Below are 21,178 nucleotides of genomic sequence, written 5' to 3' on the forward strand. Positions count from 1 at the left end.
TCTCTGTGGGGTCATCCCCCTGATGGGGTCCCCATTGCTTCTCTGGGGTCCCCATTGTCTCTCTGGGGCCCCCATTGTCTCTGTGGGTTCTCCATCACCCTCTTGGGGTCCCCATTGTCTCTCTGGGGTCCCTCTGTCCCCCTGGGACCCCCATTGTCTCTCTGGGGTCCCCATTGTCTCTCTGGGGTCATCCTCCCAACGGGGTCCCACTGTCCCCCTGGTGTCCCCGTTGTTTCTCTGGGTCCCATGCCCACCTGTTCTTGTCGATGAGGATGGCGGGGCCGGGGATGCTGTGGTCGCAGCCCAGCTCCTCCAGCAGGAACACCGGGGTGTCCATGTACCCCTCCTCGAAATAGCACCGCGTCACCTGCGGGACGCCGCGGGTCACCCCGCTGCACGGGACCCCCCGGGACCCCCCGGGACCCCCGGGACCTCCCCCACCGTCTCCACGCGGGGCGGCTTCCCGGTGGGCTGCAGGGGGGTGTCGCAGCTGATGCCGCTGCTGCCGGTGCCGCGGACGCGCACGTCGTCCACCACCACCGCACGGCCCGGGATGGTGAAGCCGAACTCCGCCTGGTACCTGCGGGAGGGCACGGGGTGACGGTGACGGGGGGGGGACACCGGGGCACCCCCCGGCACAGCCGGCGTGGGGCGGTGCTGCCGCAACGGGCATCACGGTGCTGGTAAAGGGATCACGGTGCTGGGAGGGGGTCACGGTGCTGGTAAAGGGATCATGGTGCTGGTAAACGGATCATGGTGCTGGGATGGGGGTCACGGTGCTGGGATGGGGGTCATGGTGCTGGGATGGGGATCATGGTGCTGGGATGGGGGTCATGGTGCTGGCAAAGGGACCATGGTGCTGGGATGGGGGTCACGGTGCTGGTAAAGGGATCATGGTGCTGGGATGGGGGTCATGGTGCTGGTAAAGGGATCATGGTGCTGGGATGGGGGTCACGGTGCTGGGATGGGGGTCACGGTGCTGGGATGGGGATCATGGTGCTGGGATGGGGGTCATGGTGCTGGGATGGGGGTCATGGTGCTGGCAAAGGGATCATGGTGCTGGGATGGGGGTCATGGTGCTGGCAAAGGGATCATGGTGCTGGGATGGGGGTCACGGTGCTGGTAAAGGGATCATGGTGCTGGGATGGGGGTCACGGTGCTGGGATGGGGGTCATGGTGCTGGTAAAGGGATCATGGTGCTGGGATGGGGGTCATGGTGCTGGTAAAGGGATCATGGTGCTGGGATGGGGGTCATGGTGCTGGAAGGGGAATCATGGTGCTGGGATGGGGATCACGGTGCTGGAATGGGGATCACAGTGCTGGTAAAGGGAACATGGTGCTGGCAAAGGGATCACGGTACTGGGATGGGGGTCACGGTACTGGTAAAGGGAACATGGTGCTGGCAAAGGGATCATGGTGCTGGGATGGGGGTCACGGTGCTGTGATGGGGATCACGGTGCTGGTAAAGGGATCACGGTACTGGGATGGGGGTCACGGTGCTGGTAAAGGGATCATGGTGCTGGGATGGGGGTCATGGTGCTGGTAAAGGGATCATGGTGCTGGGATGGGGGTCATGGTGCTGGGATGAGGTGGCAGTGCCGGCACAGGGGTGACAGTGCCAGCATGGGGTGGCAGTGCAGGGGTGACAGTGCTGGAATGGGATGGCACTGCAGGGACAGGGTGGCAGTGCTGCGACAGGGTGACAGTGCAGGGGTGACAGGGTGGCAGTGCCAGGGTGACAGTGTTGGGACAGGGTGGCAGTGCCGGGACAGAGTGGCAGTGCTGGGATGGGGTGGCAGTGCAGTGGGGACAGTGCTGGGACAGGGTGGCAGTGCAGGGGTGATAGGGTGGCAGTGCAGGGGTGACAGTGCTGGGACAGGGTGACAGCGTGGGCCAGGGTGGCAGTGCAGGGGTGACAGGGTGACAGTGCTGGGATGGGATGGGATGGCAGTGCCGGGGTGACAGGGTGACAGTGTGGGCCAGGGTGACAGTGCAGGGGTGACAGGGTGACAGTGCTCGGATGGGATGGCAGTGCCGGGGTGACAGTGCCAGGACATGGTGGCAGTGCCGGGATGGGGTGGCAGTGCTGGGACAGGCTGGCAGTGCAGGGGTGACAGGGCGGCAGTGCCAGGACAGGGTGACAGTGCTGGGTTGGGATGGCAGTGCAGGGGTGGCAGTGCCAGGACAGGGTGACAGTGCTGGTGCCGGGGTGGCAGTGCTGGGACAGGCTGGCAGTGCAGGGGGTGACAGGCTGGCAGTGCAGGGGTGACAGGCTGGCAGTGCCGGGACAGGGTGACAGTGCTGGGCTGGGATGGCAGTGCCGGGACAGGCTGGCAGTGCAGGGGGTGACAGGGTGGCAGTGCCAGGGTGACAGTGCCGGGGTGGCAGCGCGGGGGTGCCGGGGGCAGCGCGGTGCCGCACCGGGTGGTGAAGGCGGCCAGGAAGTCCCCGGCGCGGCAGGAGCGGTGGCTGGGCGGGTGGCCCTTGGCCGAGCACATCAGGGCGCAGTCGGTGCCCTCGTAGCGCAGGTGCAGGAACCCCTCGGTGCGGATCTGCTCCCTGCGGGCACCGCGCAGCCCGCGCTGTCCCCAGCTGCCCCCCCGGCACCGGTGCTGTCCCCAGCTGTCCCCGCGGCACCGGTGCTGTCCCCAGCTGCCCCCCCGGCACCGGTGCTGTCCCCAGCTGCCCCCCCGGCACCGGTGGTGTCCCCAGCTGCCCCCGCGGCACCGGTGCTGTCCCCGTGCGCCCCTGTGCCCCAGGGTGATGTCCCTGTGCCCCGGGTGGCATCCCCATGTGTCCTGGATGGTGTGCCCATGTGACCCTGTGCCCCAGGTGATGTCCCCATGTCTCCCCATCCCATACGGTGCTGTCCCCATGCGCCCCTGTGCCCCAGGGTGATGTCCCTGTGCCCCGGGTGGCGTCCCCATGTGCCCTGGATGGTGTGCCCATGTGTCCCTGTGCCCCAGGGTAATGTCCCCATGCCCCAGGGTGATGTCCCCACGCGCCCCTGTGCCCCAGGGTGATGTCCCTGTGCCCCGGGTGGCGTCCCCATGTGCCCCGAATGGTGTGCCCATGTGTCCCTGTGCCCCAGGTGATGTCCCCATGTGCCCCTGTGCCACGGGTGGTGTCCCCATGTGTCCGTGTGCCCTAGGGTGATATCCCCATACCCCAAGGTGGTGTCCCCATGTCTCCCCATCCCCTGGGGTGATGTCCCCAGGCGCCCCTGTGCCCCAGGGTAATGTCCTCATGCCCCAGGGTGATGTCCACATGCGCCCCTGTGCCCTGGGTGGCATCCCCATGTGCCCCAGATGGTGTGCCCATGTGTCCCTGTGCCTCAGGTGATGTCCCCATGCCCCAGGGTGATGTCCCCATGTGTCCCTGTCCCCTGGGTGGATGTCCCCACCCCGGGGCGATGTCCCCATGTCTCCCCATCCCCAGGGGTGATGTCCCCGTACATCCCCGTCCCCCAGGATGATGTCCCTGCCCTGTCCCCATGTCCCAGAGCGACGTCCCCATGGTGTCCCCATCCCCTGTGGTGCTATCCCCGCAGGTCCCCATCCCCACACTGCTGTCCCCATGTGTTCTCACACTGTTGTCCCCACCTGTCCCTGGGTGGTGTCCCCATGTCCCCATCCCCGCGCTGCTGTCCCCACATGTCCTCAGGCAGTGTCCCCAAGTGTCCCCATCCCCACGCGGCTGTCCCCGTGTCCCCATGCCCACGCTGTTGTCCCCGCGTGTCCCCATGCCCGCGCTGTTGTCCCCACATGTCCCCCCGTGTCCCCATCCCTGCGCTGCTGTCCCCACGGTGTCCCCAGGTGTCCCCCCGTGTCCCTGTGTGTCCCAGTGTCCCCATCCCCGCACTGTTGTCCCCACACGTCCCCGTGTGTCCCCATGTCTCCCAGTGTCCCCATCCCCGCACTGTTGTCCCGTGTCCCTGTGTGTCCCCATGTGTCCCAGTGTCCCCATCCCCGCACTGTTGTCCCCACGCGTCCCTGTGTGTCCCCATGTGTTCCAGTGTCCCCATCCCCGCACTGTTGTCCCCACGTGTCCCTGTGTGTCCCCATGTGTTCCAGTGTCCCCATCCCCACACTGCTGTCCCCACATGTCCCCCCGTGTCCCTGTGTGTCCCCATGTGTTCCAGTGTCCCCATCCCCGCACTGCTGTCCCCACATGTCCCCCCGTGTCCCCACGCTGTTCTCCCTGTGTGTCCCCATCCCCACACTGTTGTCCCCATGTGTCTCCCTGTGTCCCCCCGCGTCCCCACGTGTCCCAGTGTCCCCATCCCCGCCCTGCTGTCCCCACGCGTCCCCGTGTGTCCCCATGTGTCCCAATCCCTGCCCTGCAGTCCCCACGTGTCCCTACGTGTCCCTGTGTGTCCCAGTGTCCCCATCCCTGCCCTGCTGTCCCCACGCGTCCCCCCGTGTCCCCATGTGTCCCAGTGTCCCTGTCCCCGCACTGTTGTCCCCATGTGTCCCCGTGTGTCCCCATGTGTCCCAGTGTCCCCATCCCTGCACTGTTGTCACCATGTGTTCCAGTGTCCCCATCCCCGCGCTGTTGTCCCCATGTGTCCCCATGTGTCCCAGTGTGTCCCCATGTGTTCCAGTGTCCCCATCCCCACACTGCTGTCCCCACATGTCCCCTCGTGTCCCCATGTGTTCCAGTGTCCCCATCCCCGCACTGCTGTCCCCACATGTCCCCCCGTGTCCCCCTGTGTCCCAGTGTCACCATCCCCGTGCTGCTGTCCCCATGATGTCCCCAGGTGTCTCCCCGTGTCCCTGTGTGTCCCCATGTGTCCCAGTGTCCCCATCCCCGCACTGTTGTCCCCACGTGTCCCAGTGTCCCCATCCCCGCCCTGCTGTCCCCACGCGTCCCTGTGTGTCCCCATGTGTCCCAGTGTCCCCATCCCCGCACTGTTGTCCCCACGTGTCCCTACGTGTCCCTGTGTGTCCCAGTGTCCCCATCCCCACGCTGCTGTCCCCCCGCGTCCCAGTGTCCCCATCCCCGCGCTGCTGTCCCCACGCGTCCCAGTGTCCCCATCCCCGCGCTGCTGTCCCCAGGTGTCCCCAGGTGTCCCCGTGTCCCGAGCGCGGCTGACCCGGAGAAGCCCTGTTCCCGCAGCGCGTCCCGGCAGCGCTGCCCCAGCGCCTCCAGCCGTGCGTCCAGCCGGGCGAAGCTCTGGGGCTCGTACCGCAGGGCGCACGGCTCCTGCGCCTCCTGCACCACGTCCGCCAGCGCCAGCCCCAGCGCCGACAGCAGCCCGCTGTGCCTGCCGCGCACCGCGCCAACAATGGGGAACCCGGGGGCACCCCAGCCCAACAATGGGGAACCCGGGGATACCCCAAACCCAACAATGGGGAACCCGGGGATACCCCACACCCAACAATGGGGAACCCGGGGGCACCCCAGCCCAACAATGGGGAACCCGGGGATACCCCAAACCCAACAATGGGGAACCCAGGGACACCCCAACCCAACAATGGGGAACCCATGGACACCCCAACCCAACAGTGGGGAACCCGGGGATACTCCAAACCCAACAATGGGGAACCTGGGGATACCCCAAACCCAACAATGGGGAACCCGGGGACACCCCAGCCCAACAATGGGGAACCCGGGGATACCCCAACCCAACAATGGGGAACCCGGGGACACCCCAACCCAACAATGGGGAACCCAGGGACACCCCAGCCCAACAATGGGGAACCCAGGGATACTCCAAACCCAACAATGGGGAACCCGGGGACACCCCAACCCAACAATGGGGAACCCAGGGACACCCCAGCCCAACAATGGGGAACCCAGGGACACCCCAAACCCAACAATGGGGAACCCGGGGACACCCCAACCCAGAAATGGGGAACCCAGGGACACCCCAAACCTGGAAACAGGGAACCCAAGGATACCTCAACCAAACAACGGGGAACCCAAGGACGCCCCAGACCCAGAAATGGGGAACCTGGGGACTCCCCAGACCCAGAAACAGGGAACCCAGTGACACCCCAACCCAGCACATCCCCTGGAGACTGGGGCACCCCAAACCCCGTGCCTAGGGCACCCCAAACCCAGCACATCCCCTGGGGACCAGGACACCCCAAACCCAGACAAAGGGCACCCCCAACCCAGCGCATCCCCTGGGGACCAGGACACCCCAAACCCAGCCCCTGGGGCACCCCAAACCCAGCGCATCCCCTGTGGACCAGGACACCCCAAACCCAGCCCCTAGGACACCCCAAACCCAGCACATCCCCTGGGGACTGGGACACCCCAAACCCAGCACATCCCCCGGAGACCGGGACACCCCAAACCCAGACACAGGGCACCCCCAACCCAGCACATCCCCTGGGGACCAGGACACCCCAAACCCAGCACCTGACCCCAGGGACACCCCAAACCCATTGCCTAGGGCCCCCCAGCCCCCCGCGCATCCCCTGGGGGGGGTCCAGCCCCCACCCCCCAGGACCCCGTTTGGGCGGTGGGGCAGAGGGGGTCCCCGAACCCCACACCTACTTGTGGATGAAGACGCGGCTCATGCCGAGCGCGCGGGCGATGGCGCAGGCGTGCTGCCCCCCCGCGCCCCCGAAACACGCCAGCACGTGCTGCGCCGTGTCGTGTCCCCGCGCCTGGGGACACACACACACACCGCGGGGTGACACCGGTGACACCAGTGACACCATCACCCCGAAACACGCCAGCACGTGCTGCGCCGTGTCGTGTCCCCGCGCCTGGGGACACACACACACACCGCGGGGTGACACCGGTGACACCAGTGACACCATCACCCCGAAACACGCCAGCACGTGCTGCGCCGTGTCGTGTCCCCGCGCCTGGGGACACACACACCGCGGGGTGACACCGGTGAAACCATCACCCCCAAACCCCCGCACCTGGGGACACACACACACACCGCCGGGTGACACCGGTGACACCATCACCTCCAAGCCCCTGTGCCTGGGGACACAAACACACACTGTGGGGTGACACTGGTGACACCATCACTCCAAGCCCCCGTGCCTGGACACACACACACACACCACGGGGTGACACTGGTGACACCACCACCCCCAAGCCCCCGTGCCTGGACACACATACACACCGCGGGGTGACACCGGTGACACCATCACCCCAAGCCCCCACACCTGGACACACACACACCCCCCATGGGGTGACACCGGCAACACCGGTGACACCAGTGATACCATCAGCCCCACGCCTGGACACACACACACACACTGCAGGGTGACACCAGCAACACCAGTGACACCATCACCCCCGCGCCTGGGGACACACACACACACCGCGGGGTGACAGCGGTGACACCATCACCCCAAGCCCCAGCGCCTAGGGACACACACACACACCGCAGGGTGACACCAGCGACACCAGTGACACCATCACCCCCACGCCTGGGGACACACACACACACTGCCGGGTGACACCAGCAACACCAGTGACACCATCACCCCAAGCCCCCACACCTGGGGACACACACACACACCGTGGGGTGACACTGGCAACACCAGTGACACCATCACCCCCGTGCCTGGGGACACACACACACCCCGCGGGGTGACACCGGTGACACCATCACCCCAAGCCCCAGCGCCTAGGGACACACACACACACCGCAGGGTGACACCAGCGACACCAGTGACACCATCACCCCCACGCCTGGGGACACACACACACACTGCCGGGTGACATCGGCGACACCAGTGACACCATCACCCCAAGCCCCCACACCTGGGGACACACACACACACCGTGGGGTGACACTGGCAACACCAGTGACACCATCACCCCCACACCTGGGGACACACACACACCCCGCGGGGTGACATCGGTGACACCATCACCCCCACACCTGGGGACACACACACACCCCGCGGGGTGACACCGGCGGCACCATCACCCCCACACCTGGGGACACACACACACACCGCGGGGTGACATCGGTGACACCATCACCCCCACCCCTGGGGACACACACACACACCGTGGGGTGACACCGGCGACACCATCACCCCCACACCTGGGGACACACACACACCCCGCGGGGTGACACCGGCGGCACCATCACCCCCACACCTGGGGACACACACACACTGCCGGGTGACACTGGTGACACCATCACCCCCACACCTGGGGACGCACACACACCACGCAGGGTGACACCGGTGACACCATCACCCCCACACCTGGGGACACACACACACCCCGCGGGGTGACACCGGTGACACCATCACCCCCACACCTGGGGACACACACACACCCCGCAGAGTGACACCGGTGACACCATCACCCCCACACCTGGGGACACACACACACCCCGCAGAGTGACACCGGTGACACCATCACCCCCACACCTGGGGACACACACACACCGCGGGGTGACACCGGCAACACCATCACCCCCACACCTGGGGACACACACACACACCGCAGGGTGACACCGGCGACACCACCACCCCCACACCTGGGGACACACACACACTGCCGGGTGACACCGGTGACACCATCACCCCCACACCTGGGGACGCACACACACACCGCGGGGTGACACCGGCGACACCATCACCCCCACACCTGGGGACACACACACACACCGCGGGGTGACACCGGCGACACCACCACCCCCACACCTGGGGACGCACACACACCGCGGGGTGACACCGGCGACACCACCACCCCCACACCTGGGGACACACACACACTGCCGGGTGACACCGGTGACACCATCACCCCCACACCTGGGGACACACACACACTGCCGGGTGACACCGGTGACACCATCACCCCCACACCTGGGGACACACACACACACCGCGGGGTGACACCGGCGACACCACCACCCCCACACCTGGGGACACACACACACTGCCGGGTGACACCGGCGATACCATCACCCCCACACCTGGGGACACACACACACCACGGGGTGACACCGGCGACACCATCACCCCCACACCTGGGGACACACACACACACTGCCGGGTGACACCGGCGACACCACCACCCCCACACCTGGGGACGCACACACACACCGCAGGGTGACACCACGGGGTGACACTGGTGACACCAGCACCCCAAGCCCCCGCGCCCCGTCCCACCTGCGTGAGCGCGCGGATGGGCCGGCACATGGCCTCGTTGGCCACCCGCACGAAGCCCATGGCCACCTCCTCCACCGAGGGCTCGTTGGCGGGGCCGGCGCTGGCGTTGAAGGCGGCGATGTCGGCGGCCATGGCGCGGAAGGCCCGCGCCGCCGCGTCCCGGCACAGCGGTTGGTCCTCGCCCGGCCCGAAGATGCGCGGGAAGTACTCGGGGAGCAGGCGGCCCAGGCACAGGTTGGCGTCTGTCACCGTCAGGGGACCCCCTGGGGACAGGGACAGCGAGCGTGGGATCCCCGGGTGGGGATGGTGAGGGGGGGACCCATGGGTGGGGATGGGATTGTGAGGGTGGGACCCCCGGAGGGAGATGGGATGGTGAGGGTGGGACCCCCTGGATGGAGATGGGATGGTGAGGGTGGGACCCCTGGGTGGAGATGGGGACAGTGAGGGTGGGACCCCTGGGTGGAGATGGAATGGTGAGGGTGGGACCCCTGGGTGGAGATGGAATGGTGAGGGTGGGACCCCTGGGTGGAGATGGAATGGTGAGGGTGGGACCCCTGGGTGGAGATGGGATGGTGAGGGTGGGACCCCTGGGTGGGGATGGGGACAGTGAGGGTGGGACCCCTGAGCAAGACGGGACCATGAGGGTGGGAACCCCTGGGTGTGGATGGCGAAGATGGGACCCCCTGGGTGGGGATGGGGACAGTGAGGATGGGACCCCCTGAGGGAGATGGGATGGTGAGGGTGGGACCCCCTGGGTGGGGACGGTGAAGATGGGACTCCCTGGGTGGGGATGGGGACAGTTAGGGTGGGACCCCTGGGTGGGCATGGGATGGTGAGGGTGGGAACCCCTGGGTGGGAACACTGAGGGTGGGACCCCTGGGTGGGAACATTGAGGATGGGACCCCCTGAGGGAGACGGGACCATGAGGGTGGGACCCCTGGGTGGGGATGGTGAAGATGGGACCCTCTGAGTGGGGATGGGGACAGTGAGGGTGGGACCACCTGAGGGAGATGGGATGGTGAGGGTGGGACCCCTGGATGGAGATGGGATGGTGAGGGTGGGACCCCCTGGGTGGGGACGGTGAGGGGGGCACCCGTGGGTGGGAAGGGGACAGTCAGGGTGTGACCCCTGGGTGTGGATGGTGAAGATGGGACCCCCGGGGTGGGGATGGGATGGTGAGGGTGGGACCCCCTGGGTGGGGACAGTGAGGATGGGACCCCCTGAGGGAGATGGGACCATGAGGGTGGGACCCCTGGGTGGGGACGGGGACAGTGAGGGGGGGACCCCAAGGTGGGGACGGTGAGGATGGGACCCCTTAATGGAGATGGGACCATGAGAGTCAGACCCCCTGGGTGGGGATGGTGAAGATGGGACCCCTGGGTGGGGATGGGGACAGTGAGGGTGGGACCCCCTGGGTGGGGATGGGATGGTGAGGGTGACCCCGCAGGGGGACACACTGGGTGGTTATGGGGGCAGTGGGGGCGACACGCTGGGTGGTTACGGGGACCCTGGGGGGACGCGCCGCTGTCACCGTCACCCACCCTTGCGGTAGCAGGCAGGGCCGGGGTTGGCGCCCGCAGACTCAGGACCGACCACGTAGAGCCCGGACCTGGGGGGACAGGAGGGTCCCGGCTTGGCCACCACACCCTGCCCACAGCACCCATGGGTGCCCCCCACCCACCCGTGCCACTGCAGCTCCGCTGAGCCCCCTCATCCCTCCACACCCTGCCCACAGCACCCATGGGTGCCCCCCACCCACCCGTGCCACTGCAGCTCCGCTGAGCGCCCTCATCCCTCCACACCCTGCCCACAGCACCCATGGGTGCCCCCCACCCACCCGTGTCACTGCAGCTCCGCTGAGCCCCCTCATCCCTCCACACCCTGCCCACAGCACCCATGGGTGCCCTGAGCCCCCCACCCACCTGTGCCCCCTGGGCCACCACAGCCCCAGCTCCACCGAGCCCTTGTCCTACCCATGGGCGCCCCCACCCATCGGTGCCACCTGAAGCCACCGCAGCCCCCCTGGGCCCCCTGCCCACCCACAGCACTCACGGGTGCCCAGTTCCCCCACCCATCTGAATCCGCGTGTGTCACCATGGCCCCAGCTCCACCGAGCCCTTGTCCCCCTGTGTCCCACCCACGGGTGCCCCCACCCACCGGTGCCACCTGAAGCCACCGCAGCCCCCTGTCCCCCCCTCAGCCCCCCCGGGCGCCCCCCACCCACCGGAAGAAGAGTCGGGAGCCGCCCCCGGCCGCCACGGTGTTGATGTCGAGCTGCGGCGCCTGGATGGTGACGCCGGCCGTGGTGGCCTCGAAGACGTGCTCCAGGTCCCCGGCGTAGCGGCTCACGTCGGTGGAGGTGCCTGGGGGGGGGCGTCAGCACCGCGCGGCGCGCCCGCCCCCCCCGCCCCCCCGCTGCTCACCGCCCATGTCGAAGCCGATGACCGGCCGGCCGTCCTGGCGCCGGAACGCGGTGGCCGCGTAGCCCACCACGCCGCCCGCCGGCCCCGACAGGATGGCGCCCGCGCCGCCGAAGCGCTCCATGGGGGTCAGCCCGCCGTCCGAGCGCATGAACAGCACCGGCACGTCCTGCGGACCGGCGGACGGTGAGGCCGGGGCCGCCGGCGCCACCGCGGGTGCCAAGGGGGGGTCCGGCAGCGCCGCTCACCCGCAGTTGGTCGGCGAAGCCGGCGCGGAAGCCGCGCAGGTAGCGCTGCACGCAGGGCGTCAGGTACGCGTCGGCGCACGCCGTGAAGCCGCGCGGCACCGCCCGCGCCATGGGCGCCACCGCCGAGGACAGCGACACGTGCTGGAAACCCAGCTCCCGCGCCAGAGCCCCCACCTGCTCCTCGTGGCCCGGCCACCTGCGGGGACACGCGGGGACGCGGTGACGGGGGGGCGGGGCACGAGGGGGCGGGGACACGCGGGGACGCGGGGACGGGGGGGCGGGGCACGAGGTGATGGGGACACGCGGGGGTGGGACGCGGTGATGGGGGTGATGGGGCACGAAGTGATGGGGACACACAGGTGATGGGGACACGGTGATGGGACACGAGGTAATGGGGACACACGGGGGCAGGACACAGTGATGGGGGTGACAGGGCATGAGGTGACGGGGACACACGGGGGTGGGACGCGGTGATGGGGGTGACGGGGCACAAAGTGATGGGGACATGCAGGGACAGGACACGGTGATGGGACACGAGGTGACAGCAACACAGGGCATGAGGTGATGGGGACACACGGGAACAGGATGCGGTGATGGGACACGAGGTGATGGGGACACACGGGGGCGGGACACGGTGATGGGGGTGACAGGGCACGAGGTGACGGGGACACGTGGGGACGGGACACGGTGATGGGGGTGATGGGGCACACAGTGACGGGGACACGCAGGTGATGGGGACACGCGGGGACGGGACACAGTGATGGGACACGAGGTGACAGCAACACACGGGGACAGGACACACGGTGATGGGACACGAGGTGATGGGGACACAGGGCATGAGGTGATGGGGACACGCGGGAACAGGACGCGGTGATGGGACACGAGGTGACAGGGGTGACAGGGCACGAGGTGACGGGGACACGTGGGGATGGGACACGGTGATGGGACATGAGGTGATGGGGACACACAGGGGTGGGACACGGTGACGGTGGTGACAGGGCACGAGGTGACGGGGACACGCGGGGACAGGACATGGTGATGGGGGTGACGGGTCACACAGTGACGGGGACACGCAGGTGATGGGGACACGCGGGGATGGGACACGGTGATGGGACACGAGGTGATGGGGACACGCGGGGGCGGGATGCGGTGACGGGGGTGATGGGACATGAAGTGATGGGGACATGCAGTGACAGAGACAAGTGGGGACGGGACATGGTGATGGGGGTGACGGGGCACGAGGTGACAGGGACACGTGGGGATGGGACACGGTGATGGAACACGAGGTGACAGGGACACGCGGGGACGGGACACGGTGATGGGGGTGATGGGACACGAGGAGACAGGGACACGCAGTGACGGGGACATGGTGACATGGGTGATGGGGACACACAGTGACGGGACACGTGGTGATGGGGACAGTGACGTGGGTGACAGGAACACGTGGGTGATGGGGACACACGGGTGATGGGACACACAGCGACAGGGACACGAGGTGATGGGGACATGCGGGTTATGGGGACAGATGGTGACGGGGACACATGGGTGACGGGACACAGTGACGTGGGTGATGGGGACACGGGGTGATGGGGACGCACAGTGACAGGGACATGCAGGTGATGGGGACACATGGGTGACGGGACACAGTGACGTGGGTGACAGGGACACGCAGTGACGGGACACACAGTGACCTGGGCACACGGGTGATGGGACACACGGTGACGGGGACACACGGGTGACCTGGACACACAGTGATGGGGACACATGGGTGATGGGACATACAGGTGATGGGGACACGCGGGTGATGGTACCTTTGGGTGACGGGGACATGTAGGTGACCTGGACACATGTCGATGGGGACACATGGGTGACGGGGACACGTGGGTGACAGGGACACACGGGTGACGGGACATGCAGGTGATGGGGGTGAGAGGGACACACAGCGACAGGGACACGTGGGTGACAGGGACACAGGGACAGGGCCGCGGGACTCACGCGTAGGAGTGCAGCAGCAGCACGGCCAGGCTGCGGATGCCGCGCGCCAGCACCCGCTCCAGCGCCACCCGCAGCGCCGACAGCTCCAGCGGCCGCTGCACCAGCAGCGCCGGCCCCGTGGTCCCTGCGGGGGGCTCGGTCACCACGGGGTCCCCATCGTCACCCCCCGGTGGCTGTCCCCATCGTCACACCACGGTGGCGTCCCCATCGTCACCCCCCAGTGGCTGTCCCCATCATCACACCACGGTGGCGTCTCCATCGTCACCCCGTGGTGGCGTCCCCATCGTCACCCTGCGGCAGTGTCCCCACTGTTACCCCGTGGTGGCGTCCCCATTGTCATCCCCTGCGGTGGCATCCCCATTTTCCCCCTGCGGTGGCATTCCCATCATCACCCCCATGGTGGCGTCCCCGTTGTCACCCCCCGGTGGTGTCCCCATCATCACCCCGTGGTGGCATCCCCATTGTCCCCCCTTGGTGGCTGGACCCACTGTCACCCCATGGTGGCGTCCCCATCGTCACTCCGCTGTGGCCGTTCCCATCGTGACCCCCACAGTGGCTGTCCCCATCGTCACCCCCACGGTGGCGTCCCCACTGTCGCCCCGTGGTGGCGTCCCCATTGTCACCCCCCGTGGTGGCGTCCCTATTTTCCCCCTGCGGTGGTGTCCCCATCGTCACCCCGTGGTGGCCATCCCCACTGTCACCCCATGGTGGCGTCCCAATTTTCCTCCCGCGGTGGCGTCCCCATCATCACCCCCATGGTGGCCATCCCCATCGTCACCCCTGCAGTGGTGTCCCCATCGTCCCCCCATGGTGATGTCCCCACTGTCACTGCGATGCCATCCCCATTGTCACCCCGCAGTGGCGTCCCCACTGTCACCACGATGCTGTCCCCATTGTCACCCCGCGGTGGCATCCCCACTGTCACCCCGTGGGGGCGTCCCCGTTGTCATCCCCGCGGTGGCGTCCCCATCGTCCCCGCATGGTGGTGTCCCCACTGTCACTGCGGTGCCATCCCCATTGTCACCCCGCGGTGGCGTCCCCATCATCACCCCCATGGTGGCGTCCCCATCGTCACCCCCGCAGTGCCGTCCCTACTGTAACTGTGGTGGCATCCCCACTGTCACCCCGCGGTGGGGTCCCCACTGTCACCCCGCAGCGGCCATCTCCATCATCACCCCCGCGGTGGTGTCCCCAGCTGTCACTGCGGGGTGGCCGTCCCCATCGTCACCCCCGTGGCGGCCGTCCCCATCGTCACCCCCGCGGTGGCGTTCCCATCGTCACCCCGCGGTGGCATCCCCGTTGTCACCCCTTGGTGGCGTCCCCCCTGTCCCCGCGGCGCTGTCCCCACCTTCAATGCGCGGCAGGCTGGCGCTGCCGGGCAGGCGGCAGTCGGGCTGGTGCGGGATGAGCCGCTCGTCCACCTCGATCACCTCCTCGTACAGCACCTCGGGCATCGCCACCGCCTGCGGGGACAACGGGGACGTCAGGGGACACTGCGGGGACGTCACCCGGGGACACTGCGGGGGTGTCAACCTGGGGACACTGGGGGAACGTCACCCCAGGGACACTGCGGGGACATCACTGGGGGACACTGTGGGGATGTCCCCTTGGGACACCATGGGGATGTCACCCGGGGGACATTTGGGGGTACATCACCCTGAGGACACTGGGGGGACATCACCTGGGGGACACTGTGGGGACATCACCCCGGGGACATCACCCTGGGGACACTGTGAGGACGCCACCCGGGGGACACTGGAGGGGTGTCACTGGGGGACACTGTGGGGGACATCACCCAGGGGACACCGCAGCAGTGTCACTGGGGGACACTGGGGGGACGTCACTGGGGGCACGTCACCCTGGGGACACTGCAGGGACGTCAATGGGGACACTGTGGGGGACATCACCCAGGGGACACCGCAGCAGTGTCACTGGGGGACACTGGGGGGACGTCACCCTGGGGACACTGCAGGGACGTCACTGGGGGACACCAGGGGCGTGAGCCAGGGGACACTGTGGGGATGTCACTGGGGGGGCATCACTGGGGACACTGCAGGAATGTCACTGGGGGACACTGCGGGGACATCATCCCAGGGACACCATCAGGACTTCACCCAGGGGACACTGCAGGGACATCACCGGGGGACACTGGAGGGATGTCACCCCAGGGACACTGCAAGGACATCACCCTGGGGACACGGCGGGGCCGTCACCCTGGGGACACGGCGGGGCTGTCACCGCAGTCACCGCGGGCCGCTCGGGCTGTGCCGCTGGCTCGGGGCCGGGCTGGCGCGGGCCCAGCGCCGCTCACGGGACACGGGGACACGCGGGGACACACGGGGACACGCCGGTCACGGGACCGCGGCAGCGCGAGCCCGGCCGTGCGGGTCACGCGGGGACACGTGCCGAGCCGGGCCGGGCCGGTCACGGGGCTGCGACAGCGCGGTGCCAGGCGCTGGGGACACGGGGACAGCGGGACCCTGCACACAGAGGACACGGGGAAACCGGGACCCTGCACTCGGGACACCGGGACCCTGCACACGGGCGACACGGGGACACCGGGAAACCGGGACCCTGCACACGGGCGACACGGGGACCCTGCGCTGGGGACACCGAGACAGTGGGACCCTGCGCTGGGGACACAAGGACCCTGCACACGGGGAACACCAGGAAACCGGGACCCTGCACACAAGGGACACGGGGACACCGGGAGCCTGCACTGGGGACACAGGGAAACCGGGACCCTGCACACGGGCAACACGGGGACCCTGCACACAGGGGACACGGGGACACCGGGACCCTGCACACAGGGGACACGGGGACCCTGCACTGGGGACACGGGGACAGTGGGACCCTGCGCTGGGGACACCGGGACCCTGCGGTGGGGACACGAGGAAACTGTGACCCTGCACAAGGGACACCGGGACCCTGCACACGGGGGACACGGGGACCCTGCGCTGGGGACACGGGGACAGCAGGACCCTGCACACAGGGGACACGGGGACACCGGGACCCTGAGCTGAGGACACGGGGACACCAGGACCCTGCACACGGGGGACACGGGGACACCGGGATCCTGCGCTGGGGACACGGGGACAGCGGAACTTTGAGCTGGGGAAACGGGGACCCTACACTGGGGACACGGGGACATTGGGACCCTGCACACGGGGGACACGGGGACAGCAGGACCCTGCACACGGGGGACACCGGGACCCTGCACACAGGGGACACCGGGACCCTGCACTGGGGACACGGGGAAACTGGGACCCTGCACCCGGGGGCACGGGGACTCTGCGCTGGGGACACGGGGACAGCGGGACCCTGCACACGGGGGACACGGGGACCCTGCGCTGGGGACACGGGGACAGCGGGACCCTGCACACGGGGGACACGGCCCCCGATCCCGCACGGTGGGGGTCACGGGGATGTGGCAGCCCAGAACTGGACGCTGTGGGTCACAGGGACGTGTGACCCATGGCACAGACAGTGTGGGTCACGGGGACACGCCACCGCGATGTCACAGCTCAGGGGGATGTGGCAACCGGGTCCCAGAGGGTGGGGTCACACAGGGACGTGCCACCCCAGCCCCACATGCTGGGGGTCACACAGGGACATGGCACAGTAACCCTGGACACAGCCCCAGATGCTGTGGGTCACACAGGGACATGTGTCACGGGGACCTGTCACCCCAACCCTGGTCACCGTGGGTCACAGGGACCTCAGGGACCTGCCACCCGAGCCCCAGACAATGTGGGTCTCACAGGGACCTGCCACCCCAGCCCCACATGGTGTGGGTCACAGGGACCTGCCACCCCAACCGTGGTCACCATGGGTCACACAGGGACCTGCCACCCCAACCGTGGTCTCCATGGGTCACACAGGGACCTGCCACCCCAACCGTGGTCTCCATGGGTCACACAGGGACCTGGCACCCCAGCCCCAGATGACATAGATCACACTGGGACCTGCCAGCCCAACCATGGTCACCACGGGTCACAAGGACCTCAGGGACCAGCCACCCCAGTCTTGGACACTGTGGGTCACACAGGGACCTGGCACCCCAGCTGTGGTCACCATGGGTCACAGAGACCTCAGGGACCGGCCACCCCAGTCTTGGACACTGTGGGTCACACAGGGACCTGCCACCCCAACCATGGTCTCCGTGGGTCACACAGGGACCTGCCACCCCAACCGTGGTCTCCGTGGGTCACAGGGACCTGCCACCCCAACCGTGGTCTCCGTGGGTCACACAGGGACCTGGCACCTCAACCGTGGTCTCCGTGGGTCACACAGGGACCTGCCACCCCAACCGTGGTCTCCGTGGGTCACAGGGACCTGCCACCCCAACCGTGGTCACCGTGGGTCACACAGGGACCTGCCACCCCAACCGTGGTCACCGTGGGTCACACAGGGACCTGGCATCCCAACCGTGGTCTCCGTGGGTCACACAGGGACCTGGCATCCCAACCGTGGTCTCCGTGGGTCACACAGGGACCTGCCACCCCAACCGTGGTAACCATGGGTCACAGGGACCCGCCAGCCCATCCCGGCTGCCGCGGGCGCCGCGGTGCGAGTGCGGGTGCCGGGGCACTCACCAGGTCGAAGAGGTCGGGGCGCGCCTGGGTGCCGATGTGCAGGAGGTCGCGGAAGCCGCGGGTGACCAGCAGCGCCAGGCGCTCGCCCCGGCGCTCCAGCAGCGCGTTGGTGGCCACCGTGGTCCCCATGCGGATCCACTCGATGCCGGCGGCGTCCAGGGGCTGGTCCCGCGGCAGCGGCACCCCCCGCTCCTGCCGCACCACCGTCAGCCCCACCGGGACCCCCAGCCCCGTGGCACCCCTGCCCCATGGACCCATCACAGACCCCCTGCCCCATGGACCCATCACAGACCCCGCCCCATGGACCCATCACAGACCCCCTGCCCTGCGGCTCCACCGGGACTCCTGCCCCATGGACCCATCACAGACCTCCAGCCCCATGGACCCATCACAGACCCCACCCCATGGACCCATCACAGACCCCCAGCCCCATGGACCCATCACAGACCCCACCCCATGGACCCATCACAGACCCCCAGCCCCATGGACCCATCACAGACCCCCTGCCCTGCGGCTCCACCGGGACTCCTGCCCCATGGACCCATCACAGACCCCCTGCCCTGTGGCTCCATCGGGACCCCCAGCCCCATGGACCCATCACAGACCCCCTGCCCTGCGGCTCCACCGGGACTCCTGCCCCATGGACCCATCACAGACCTCCAGCCCCATGGACCCATTACAGATCCCCAGCCCCACGGCCCCGCTGGGACCCCCAGCCCCGCAGCTCCACTGGGTAGCCCCTGCCCCATGGACCCATCACAGACCCCCAGCCCCACGGCTCCACAGGGGACCCCTGCCCCATGGACCCATCACAGACCCCCAGCCCGATGGCCCCGCTGGGACCCCCTGCCCCATGGACTCATCACAGACCCACGGCCCCATCGGGACCCCCAGCCCCACAGCTCCACAGGGACCCCTGCCCCATGGACCCATCACAGACCCCCAGCCCCATGGCCTCACTGGGACCCCAGCCCCATGGACCCATCACAGACCCCCAGCCCCACAGCCCCACCAGGACCCACAGACCCCCAGGCCCCACAGCTCCACCATGGACCCCTCGCCCCACAGCTCCACCATGGACACCCAGCCCCAAGGTCCCATCACAGACCCCCAGTCCCATGGATCCCCCAGCCCCACAGCTCCACTATGGATCTCCCGCCCCACAGTCCCACTGCAGACCCCCTGCCCCATGGACCCCCCGCCCCACAGCTACACCGTGGAACCCCAGCCCCATGGACCCCCCAGCACAGGGCAATTGGGACACCCAGCCCTGGGAGGGGGAACTGGGCTGGCCAGGGGGACCCTGGGGGGTCCTGAGGAGGTGCCGAGGGAAGGGTCCTGGGGGGAGGGTCCCGGGGGTTCCAGGGGTGACCCTGGGGCAGCCCTGGGGGGTCCCAAAGAGGATCCTGGGGGAGGGTCCTGGGGGGTCCCAGGTGGGGGTTTCCCAGCAGGAGATCCCGGGGGGTCTTGGGGGGTCCTGGGTGAGAGGTCCTGGCAGAATCCTGGGGGGGGGGTCCTGGGGGGAGTCTCGGGGGTCCCAAGGAGGATTCTGTAGGAGGGTCCCAGGGGGTCCTGGGGACATCTGGGGGTCCCGGGGGTGTCACACGGGTGTCCCTGGAGGGCCTGGGGGGTCCTGGAGGGGTCCCAGAGTTGTCCCGGGAAGAGGGTCCTGGGGCAGTCTCAGGGGGTCCCAGGGATGTCTGGGGGTCCTGGGGGAGGTCCCGAGGGGGTCTCGGGGGGGGTCCCGAGGGATGTCTGGGGGTGGTCTTGGAGGGGGTCCCGGGGATGTCTGGGGGGTCCCGGGGTGGGGTCCCGGGGATGTCTGGGGGGGTCTCAGGGGTGGGGTCCTGGGGATGTCTGGGGGGTCCCGGGGGGGGGTCCCGGGCATGTCTTAGGGATCTCGGGGGGGGTCCCAGGGATGTCGGGGGGGTCCCGGGGGGGGGTCCCAGGGATGTCGGGGGGGTCCCGGGGGGGGTCCCAGGGATGTCGGGGGGGTCCCGGGGGTTGTCCCAGGGATGTCGAGGGGGTCCCGGGGGGGGGTCCCAGGGATGTCGAGGGGGTCCCGGGGGGGGGTCCCAGGGATGTCGAGGGGGTCCCGGGGGGGGGCCGGGGATGTCTGGGGGGGTCTCGGGGGGGTCCCGGGGATGTCTGGGGGGGTCCCGGGGCGGTCCCGGGGGTCGTGGGGCCGCACCTCCTCCAGCACGCGGCGGATGCCCTCGGTGGGGGCGTCGGGGTACGCGGGGTCCTCGGAGAGCAGCTTGAGGACGCGGACGCGGCCGCCGGGGCAGCGGGCGAACACGTCGGTGAAGGTGCCGCCGCGGTCGATGGCGAACTGGAACCCGCGGGGACCGGGCGACGCCGCCATGGCCGGGCGGGACGGGACGGGACGGGACCCGGCGGCTCGGGAACTTACGGTACGGCTCGGTACAGCTCGGTGCTTTGCTTTACCGTACGGCTCGGTACGGCTCGGTGCTTTGCTTTACCGTACGGCTCGGTACGGCTCGGTGCTTTGCTTTACCGTACGGCTCGGTACGGCTCGGTGCTTTGCTTTACCGTACGGCTCGGTACGGCTCCGTCCGGCTCGGTCCGTTCCCGCACGGCTCCGTAGGGCTCAGTAAGGCTCCGTCGGTCCCGGTAAGGCTCAGCAGGGCTCGGTCCGTTCCCGCACGGCTCCGTAGGGCTCAGTAAGGCTCCGTAGCGCTCGATAAGGCTCCGTAGGGCTCGGTAGAACTCGGTAGGGCTCGGTAAGGCTCCGCAGATCCCGATAAGGCTCAGCAGGGCTCGGTCCGTTCCCGCACGGCTCCGTAGGTCTC

At 68.3% G+C, this 21,178-nt stretch overlaps 1 protein-coding gene across 1 annotated transcript in view; it reads right to left on the reverse strand.

Moving 5' to 3' along the window:
* OPLAH (5-oxoprolinase, ATP-hydrolysing) overlaps positions 1–20,741 on the reverse strand; it is a 46,093-nt gene extending 25,352 nt beyond the window's left edge. The window contains exons 1-14 of the mRNA XM_071803711.1: positions 20,557–20,741; positions 18,366–18,557; positions 15,119–15,233; positions 13,771–13,894; positions 11,776–11,971; positions 11,531–11,696; positions 11,332–11,470; positions 10,649–10,716; positions 9,108–9,370; positions 6,508–6,620; positions 5,096–5,266; positions 2,422–2,559; positions 442–580; positions 255–367 (exon numbers count right to left, since the gene is read on the reverse strand). Of these exons, the coding sequence (XP_071659812.1) occupies positions 255–367; positions 442–580; positions 2,422–2,559; positions 5,096–5,266; positions 6,508–6,620; positions 9,108–9,370; positions 10,649–10,716; positions 11,332–11,470; positions 11,531–11,696; positions 11,776–11,971; positions 13,771–13,894; positions 15,119–15,233; positions 18,366–18,557; positions 20,557–20,730 (2,111 nt within the window). The 5' untranslated portion in view covers positions 20,731–20,741. The remainder of the gene's footprint in view (positions 1–254; positions 368–441; positions 581–2,421; positions 2,560–5,095; positions 5,267–6,507; positions 6,621–9,107; positions 9,371–10,648; positions 10,717–11,331; positions 11,471–11,530; positions 11,697–11,775; positions 11,972–13,770; positions 13,895–15,118; positions 15,234–18,365; positions 18,558–20,556) is intronic.
* Positions 20,742–21,178: the final 437 nt, after the last annotated feature.

Source organism: Patagioenas fasciata, chromosome 2, assembly GCF_037038585.1.
Source record: "Patagioenas fasciata isolate bPatFas1 chromosome 2, bPatFas1.hap1, whole genome shotgun sequence".
Taxonomy (NCBI): Eukaryota; Metazoa; Chordata; class Aves; order Columbiformes; family Columbidae; genus Patagioenas; species Patagioenas fasciata.